This window comes from Salvelinus sp. IW2-2015, unplaced genomic scaffold, assembly GCF_002910315.2.
Source record: "Salvelinus sp. IW2-2015 unplaced genomic scaffold, ASM291031v2 Un_scaffold2215, whole genome shotgun sequence".
NCBI lineage: Eukaryota > Metazoa > Chordata > Actinopteri > Salmoniformes > Salmonidae > Salvelinus > Salvelinus sp. IW2-2015.
Genome location: NW_019943545.1, coordinates 21,358 through 30,382, shown reverse-complemented (window position 1 = coordinate 30,382; position 9,025 = coordinate 21,358). Strand labels below are relative to the sequence as shown.

Here is a 9,025-nt window from a genome sequence, read left to right as displayed (position 1 = left end):
TTGATGGGACTCAGTGGCGTGGAACCTATAGCAGATGACATCCTCGTAGTGGGCTGTGGGGACAGTGATGAGGAGGCAGAATGTGACCATGACGCCAAGCTGCTGGCCCTGATGGTCAGATGCAGACAGGTCAAGCTGAGGCTAAGCATAAAAAAGCTTCAGTTCAAAGTGCCAGATGTCCGCTTTCATGGGCACATCTTGTCCTCCACCGGATTGAAGGCGGATCCTGAAAAAGTGAAGGCTGTCTTGGAAATGCCCCACCCATCTGACGTGAAGGAAGTGCAGCGCTTCGTCGGATTCGTCACCTGCCAAGTTCCTACCGCGGCTCTCTGAAGTGTGAGCCACTAAGGAGGCTCATGGACAAGGACGCCATCTGGCATTGGCTCCCAAAACATGACGCAGCGGAGAGGGAAATAAAACAACTGGTCACCCAGACACCTGTACTGCGATACTACAATGTGTCAAAACCTGTCACGATTCAGAGTGACTCAAGCCAGTATGGACTTGGCTGTTGCCTCATGCAGGAGGGCCAGCCTGTGGCATTCGCCTCTAGGGGCACTCACCCCAACAGAGCAGAACTATGCCCAGATAGAGAAGGAGTGCCTCAGCATTGTGTTTGCATGCCAACGCTTCCACCACTACCTGTACGGGCGCAACAATATTACAGCAGAGACAGATCACAAGCCCCTTATTGCTATATTCAGCAAGCCTCTTCTGAATGCCCCGAAAAGACTGCAGAGCATGCTACTGGCCCTACAAAACTACAACCTCAAGGTGGTGTATAAGCCAGGGCCAGAGATGTATGTGAGTGACACGCTCAGCAGGTCTACTGCATCAGGCACTCACACACGCTCCATGCATGAACAACACGCAGTGTGCAGCTTACAAACAGAGCAAGTGGATGTTGAACACATCAACCAGGCTGACTACCGCAATGTTACGGACCAGCGCCTTATACAAATCAGACAGCACACAGACAGGGACGTGCAACTCCAGGCTTTGAGGTCTGTGATTCTGATGGGCTGGCCCGACTGCAAGGAAGAAACTGCTTTAGCAGTCAGAGAATATTGGCCAGTCAAAGAAGAGCTCAGTGTTCAACATGGAGTGATATTCAAGGGTCAGAGAGTCGTTATTCCCCGGTCTCTGCGCCCTGAGATGTTGGCGCGCGTGCACTCAAGTCACATAGGAGGTGAGGCCTGTTACAGACAAGCACGTGACACACTGTATTGGCCAGGAATGCAGAGTGAAATCAAAGACTATGTCAGTAAATGCACAATCAGCAATGAATATGCCATTGAGCAACAGAGAGAGACGATGATGTCCCACGAGCTACCGATGCGCCCCTGGCAGATAGTAAGTCGAGATCTCTTCCAGCACAGTGGCAAAGACTTTCTGCTGGTAGTCGATCATTACTCAGACTTCTGGGAGATTGACCTCCTCCCCGACCTCTCAGCAGAGACAATGATCAAACGCTGCAAGGCTCAGTTTGCCCGCTATGGCCAGCCAGATAGGGTCATTTCAGACAATGGACCCCAATTCTCCGGAGCTGAGTTCCGAAAATTTGCTGCAGAATGGGAATTCGAGCACGTCACTTCTTCACCTCGACACCCAAAAGCTAATGGAAAGGCGGAGTCGGCAGTCAAAATCGCAAAGAACCTCTGCAAAAAGGCTCTGTGAGAGGGCAAAGATGCCTGGAAAGCAATCCTGCAGTGGCGCAATACCCCGACAGAAAGCATGGATAGCAGCCCGGCCCAACGCCACATGGCACGGCGCTTAAAAGCAGCTCTGCCAGTAGCCAACACTCTCCTGGAGCCATGTGTGGTGACAGACGTGCTGGTGAAGCTACGTCACAGAAGACAGGTCTCCAAGTTCATCTACGACAAATCAGCAAAAGACTTACCTGAGCTCAGGGTGGGTGAAACGGTGCGAATGAAGCCACTACCAGGGAACCGGGCGGGCCTCTGGAGACTCGGATCCTGTGTACAGAAAGTGGCACCACACTCCTACTTGGTCGAAGTGAATGGATCACTGTACCGTCGTCACAGGGTTGACCTTCGGATTGCTGAGCCAGCACCTACTCAGAACCCTGATGGTCAAAGGGGTCGCATGACAAAAGACGGAAACCTAGCAAGTCACATGGGGCCTGAGGCACTGGGCGAAGAGCCAGGGGATCACAGGTCAAGTCACATGGGGCCTGATGCACTGGGCGAATGAGCAGGTAATCACGGTCAAGTCACATGGGGCCTGAGGCACTGGGCGAAGAGCCAGGGGATCACAGGTCAAGTCACATGGGGCCTGAGGCACTGGGCGAAGAGCCAGGGGATCACAGGTCAAGTCACATGGGGCTGAGGCACTGGGCGAAGAGCCAGGGGATCACAGGTCAAGTCACATGGGCCTGAGGCACTGGGCGAAGAGCCAGGTGATCACAGGTCAAGTCACATGGGGCCTGAGGCACTGGCGAAGAGCCAGGGATCACAGGTCAAGTCACATGGGGCCTGAGGCACTGGGCGAAGAGCCAGGTGATCACAGGTCAAGTCACATGGGGCCTGAGGCACTGGGCGAAGAGCCAGGGATCACAGGTCAAGTCACATGGGGCCTGAGGCACTGGGGAAGAGCCAGGGGATCACAGGTCAAGTCACATGGGCCTGAGGCACTGGGCGAAGAGCCAGGGATCACAGGTCAAGTCACATGGGGCTGACACTGGGCGAAGAGCCAGGTGATCACAGGTCAAGTCACATGGGGCCTGAGGCACTGGGCGAAGAGCCAGGTGATCACAGGTCAAGTCACTATGGGGCCTGAGGCACTGGGCGAAGAGCCAGGTGATCACAGGTCGGCTGCTCCCTCGCCCATCAATACTCCCCTTAGACAGTCAGGTGACACGCCTGTGCGGGAACCCATCAATACTCCCCTTAGACAGTCAGGTGACACGCCTGTGCGGGAACCCGTAGTCCTCGCGGACAAGGCCCCTGTCTTTTCACGCTGCAGGCGTCTGTCCCAGCCAAAAATACTTAATCTGTAGGTTTCCCATCAGCGATTGTTGACAGAGATAAAAGTGAAGAGAGTATCAAAATGTGTAAAAATAAATAAATACTAAACTGTTCATGTTGGAAATTATTACTAGGCTTGTTTTGTGAGTGAATTGACAGCTCCTGTCCTATTTTATAAAAGGGAAGATGTTATGGGTGTAAGATGGCACAGTGATGCCATCTGTTGGTAAATGTTAATTACTGCAACTCCAGTGTTTGAGATACCCGGATGTATTGTAATGTACTGAACAAGACTGGTTACTCGCATCAATGCCTCTGTCACGTTATATAACATTCAAACAGCATTCATACTTCCTGTCAGGGCATTCATACTTCCTGCGCAGATGTTGTGAAGGATGTTGTCAATGAAGTGAGTGTGTGTTTATACAGGACCTCCCGCACTCACCTACTGTCAACCAATCAGGTCAACGTGGAGCGATACGGAGCCCTCCGCATTTTTACAACATTTGAGAGGCGCATGGTGATACAATAAGGAGCTCAATCTGGCCCCGGCGTGCCTCCGGAATCTCCGCTATTGCGTATGGCGCCTCCGACCATATTATCGGATCTACATCGGCCTCCTATCGGCCTGCCACAGCAACCAGATCAAATCAACCTGAGACAAGATGCAGGAGTTCAACAATTCTCATACAGAATTACCTACTTTTATTTCAGTTTACACTTTGGTTTTTAAAACTTTTTTCTGTAAACTCGCCATTACCTTGTAAATAATGTTATTTCCCTGTAATAATGAATCAAAAGTAGCTAAAGTTAAGACATTGTCAGCTATACTCTGGTCATTTGAACTGGCTAGCCAGCTAGCTAGCAACGAACCAAAACACTAACCACTTTCCGTCCAGTTTTTTTGCGAGTGAAGTCATACAAATAAAATGAAAACGGAATCAAGACAACTGTGATGGAGACAGGAAGTTTCGGTACAATTTTATAAATTCCGACAGGTTCTTTGTTCGTTCGACATATGGGAAAATGGGATCTTTAATGTTGTCAAATTAATGATACGAGAAATGCGGTTGGAATAACCATCATATCGAAGTAAATGTGGAGTCGCGATGATGAAGTGTGATCCTCCCACTACGACTCGCTAGTAGTTGTAGTTGATTAGGCTACAGATTAAATCTATTATGAAGGCCTTCACAGGGCTGGTGAAAGTGCACGGTGATCTTGATGCACCGCTCCAATACATATCGAGGGTCTTATTCTGGTGACACGATGATCGATGCTTGACTGCCGTTTGACAAGTACACATATTCTCGTTTTTATCCATAATCTCGTGTAGACTAGCCTACCCGCACTGTGTCTGTGAGCGGTTGGCTAGAGCGCCCCATGCCAAGACCAGAATAGGCACATTTACTATTTAACGCAAAAGATGATTTTGACAAAACTATCGGCAGAGTTTAACATGCGACGGAAACACATTGAACCATAGATTTTTATTCGGTAAATGAACATTTAAGTGAAAAAGTATATTTTGTGTGCACTACCTCTTCACGCACAGCTTTTTGTGTGCAACAAGTCAGTTTGGTGGAAACACTACTGGTGGGAAAATGTGAATATTTTCTTTATGCACATTTTTGAATATTCGCATGAAAATCTGTCACCAATTGGGTGGAAATCTAGCTATTGTTTAGAAATGTTGCCTGGTTGACATTTACTGAAGTACTTTTTAAATGGATGGATTTATGGGTGTTAAAACAGAGAAAGTATTTGGAGCACCGGGCTGCTGTCATGCTGAGGTTGTCGTTTTGCCTTCAGACGACAACAGAATGTTCATGACGTCACTACGACAATTGTCTACTGACATGTCGATGGACAGACTGTAAATCAGCCTTAGAAATTTCTTGGCGATTAGCCCCTTTAAATTTTTTTTAAAAAATCACCTAAAATGACATACCCAAATCTAACTGCCTGTAGCTCAGGCCCTGAAGCAAGGATATGCATATTCTTGGTACCATTTGAAAGGAAACACTTTGAAGTTTGTGGAAATGTGAATTGATTGTAGGATAATATAACACAATAGATCTGGTAGAAGAAAATACAAAGAAAAAAAACAAACGTTAATTTTATACCACCATCTTTGAAATGCAACAGAAAGGTCCCAGTTCTAGCCATCACTCTGGTTGTAATTCCGATGGTGTCCACAAGATGGCAGCAGTGTATGTGCAAAGTTTACTTGACAGACGGATAACTTGAAGTATGAGCGAACTAGCTTTTCCAGTATTAGTAGCTATATTATAAGTTCAACATTTGCAAAAACAACCAGTTTTCATAACTCCGAATATTCTTATAATTTTTGTCCAAAAGGAAAAGACTTGCTGTTGCACAAGGTTAGTAGCTACATTTTACGACAGATACAGGGTTTATCTAACAAAACGACACTTCATGTTATCTCTGGGACCCTTTGGATGATAAATGAGAGCAAGATTTCAGAATGTAAGTACACGTTTCACCTTCAGAGGTGAATTTATCAGTAAAGGAGTCAATGGAACGCAGACATTCAGTTTGGCGCAAATTCAACACATCTGCTGTAACAAAGTGGATATTACTCAAATCCGATTAGGCAAATTATTTATCTATTGTAACTGGCCCACAATGTGGTTACTCAAGTCCGATTTTAGATATATTTGGCTGATTTCGTAGCATAACATGCAGAAGCTGGGGAGAGGCATGGAGACGACTCAGGATCTCCCCCCCCCACGCGTTTCCAATGCAACTCCATTGTTTAGGTCGAGTTCGATTGACCTCTACTGCATCTATTGCAAACAGGCAATACAGTACTTTTGGGGGGGGTTGAAGCTGAGATGGTCAGTTATGACTTCAAAGTATGTGCCAACACAGAAAGAAATCGAATCAATAACTTAACAGTCGTTTGGATTTTGACCATGTGGCATCCTGTTAAAAATCAAGCCTCACCAGGCTATTTAAAATAAGAATTTGGTCATAAGAGACTTGAATTGGGACACAGATCATTTAGAAAACCAAAGAAATAAGATCAAAATGTAATGAGAAACATTTTTCTGATTGCACCAAACTGGGTCACACACACACAATAAGGCAACTATGTTAATTCAAGGTCCAGTTTCCCTTATAGCTTTAAATATGATCATAACACCCAATAACAGCCCTTTCCACTTGGTCTTTTTAACAGAAATACAAGAGATACAATTATTTACCAGGGGGGGGGGGGGGTTTGCTCCTAGACAGATCTTGGGTCAGTTTTGGATTCTTAACCACTAATAGTTAAGGTTAGAACTGGAGGGGGAAGCTGATCCTAGATCTGTAACTAGGAGATACTTCACCTTGAAACACCATTGGGTGCATTCTACATGGAACCCCATATCAGGGGTTGTAAACTTTTGAATTCATCAGGGACCCCCCCTCATAATAAATCTGCTACTTAGTGCATTAAAACTAATCAACCCAAGCAGTTTTAACTATGACTTCTGCAATTCAAGACCCAACTAATCAAGTCTCGCGCTCTGGGAAATAACATTGTGCCGTTTAAAAAAAAAATGAATTTCCTGCGACTCTACACATTTTGCCACAGGTCAGTGTTCCATTTTACCGTTAAGTTTTAAATTACATTAATGGTCAAAAACAACATTTTGGGGGAATACAAGAAGAATTGAGTAAAAATTTTTTTTTTTAAATAATTTATGGATAACTGTGGATACCAACATCCATGCGAGCCTCCCAGACCCATGATGTGCTAAAGGATTTTAAGAACAGAAATTGTGCGTGAATATTACATTCCACCCTCAACTTCCCCAAGGATCCCTTGTCCAAGATGTTGTTGTTGCTAGCAATATTCATGAAAAACATTTTAACATTTAGCTCTAACGCAGGGTTGTCGATTTCCCAGCAGCAACAATAGTTCAAAGTGACAGACAGCTGACTGACAACCAGTCGGGTCACATGATTTCATATTACAGTAAAAAATAAAGAGAAAGTGCCGGCCAATTACAAACCTTCCATTTTATCATTCCATTTTTTGTCCCAAGAGTAGACATAAATTGACTAACATACTAAACAATGACATGCAGTACAAGTGTTCATCCCTCCACCACACTAAAAGCAACCCTTCAAATAGAGAGTTATTTTACTTGAGGGATTTGCCCTTTAACCTTTTAACCTTGAAGTAAAATGAAATATAAAAAGCTACAAAATAAATGTGTAGTTGGTTGTCTGTGGACGAAAGTGGAAAACCCAACCGACCGGGTTGCAAACAACCCTCCACAATGACACAAGAAACCCCCATCAATACCACGGACCCTAGACAAGACATCTCTGGATACAGGATGACAGTAGTCGTAGGTGTCAGTAAGGTAGTAGAGATAGCTTAGCCATCCGCTACACCTCTATTGGGAGAGGTGATGTGGGAGTCCTCACACGGACCCTTTTAAAGCAGGGACTGATAAACCTGGGACAACCCCAATACACTGAAGGCAGACGCAGAGAAAACCCAGAGTCCGTAGCCTGGCCTATTATAGCCTGGTCCCAGACCGGTTTTGTGGTCTTGCCAACTCCATAACACACAGACTGACACCCAGGCTAGGTGTATTTGAATCTCACGGGTCCTCTACGGGCTCAATCCCTTTGAGCGCATCGTAAAGCTGTTTGGGTAGAATGACATATCCCTCGCCTAGCGCCGGGTCCCTGTTCACCCTCTGGAACTCTCCGATAGCCTTAAACCTCTTCAACTGTCTCTCCTGCCTCCGACACTTCTGCTGCACGGTCTTTAACTTCTTCCTGAGCTTGTCCAGCTGTTCCTCCAGCTGCTCGATCCTCTTCTTCTGCTGAACCGTGTCCTCTACGGTGTAGTTGTGGTCGCAGGAGATGGACATGCTGTGGGGAAGGTTCTCTACCAGGGGTAGGGGGTCTACAGTGTGATGAGTCTCTGTCTGTATCTCCTGCTGGGGCTCCTCTGTGTCGGAGAGGGGGAGGGAGGGGAGGGTCAGAGGGAAGTCCATCTCTGGAAGGAACGGGTCTGCCAAGGACTCCGCCTATGAAAAATAATAATTAATAATTAATAATTAATAATAATAATCTAAAAGAATTTAAATGTTTGATAGTTTGGTATACATACCCCAGCCTGGTGCCAGATGTGTTCTCTGTCTTGACAATGACCTAATAAGTTGTCATGCCAATTGTAACACCAGACGTGATAGGTGTGACAACAAACCAAAGGCATTGGCAAGACCGGTACAAAACAGATCTGAGACCAGGCTATAGGTTCCACAGGAAAATGATACATCCTTTTGTGTGTGTGTGTGTGTGTGTGTGTGTGTGTTTTACCTTGATTTGTAGTTTACTGAAACAGAATAGTGAAGGAACAGCATTCTCCTTCAGGACTCTGTTGTTGCACTCTGGTTTGAAGCAGTCTTTGGTGAAATGCTGAGAGCAGATATTACTGTATCTGGTAGGTTTGAAGTTGTTTCTCCTCATTGCCGCGACCCATTTTACACACACGTCTGGCCGTGCTAGTGGGAACCTGCAATACACCGACAAAAGTATTGTTGCATTACAGTATCAAAACACAAAACAAAAAACTCTTAAGGTTCAGAAATACTGTTATCGTGTACTGTTACGTAGTTACTGTGTTGACAGTCCAGTAGCTAGTCACTGTTGCAGTAGCTAACCTTAGCACCAACTACTGTTAGCTAACCTTAGCACCAACTACTGTTAGCTAACCTTAGCACCAACTACTGTTAGCTAACCTTAGCACCTAGTACTAAACCTTAGCACCGACATCTATAGTTACTAACCTTAGCACCAACTAATGGGTTAGCTAACCTTAGCACCACTACTGTTAGTCTACTGTTACACAATACTACGTTAGCTAACCTTAGCACACACTACTGTTCAGCTAACCTTTGGACAACTACTGTTACTACCTAGCTCAACCTGTTAGCTAACCTAGCAACACTTAGCTAACCGAGTACACTACGAGCTAACCTTAGAGCACCAGACTACTGTTAGCT

At 45.6% G+C, this 9,025-nt stretch overlaps 1 protein-coding gene across 1 annotated transcript in view; it reads right to left on the bottom strand.

The window, feature by feature from the left end:
* Positions 1 to 5,090: 5,090 nt before the first annotated feature.
* Positions 5,091 to 9,025, bottom strand: part of LOC112073300 (THAP domain-containing protein 1) — a 15,347-nt gene continuing 11,412 nt past the window's right edge. The window contains exons 2-3 of the mRNA XM_024140621.2: positions 8,340 to 8,535; positions 5,091 to 8,047 (exon numbers count right to left, since the gene is read on the bottom strand). Of these exons, the coding sequence (XP_023996389.1) occupies positions 7,613 to 8,047; positions 8,340 to 8,535 (631 nt within the window). The 3' untranslated portion in view covers positions 5,091 to 7,612. The remainder of the gene's footprint in view (positions 8,048 to 8,339; positions 8,536 to 9,025) is intronic.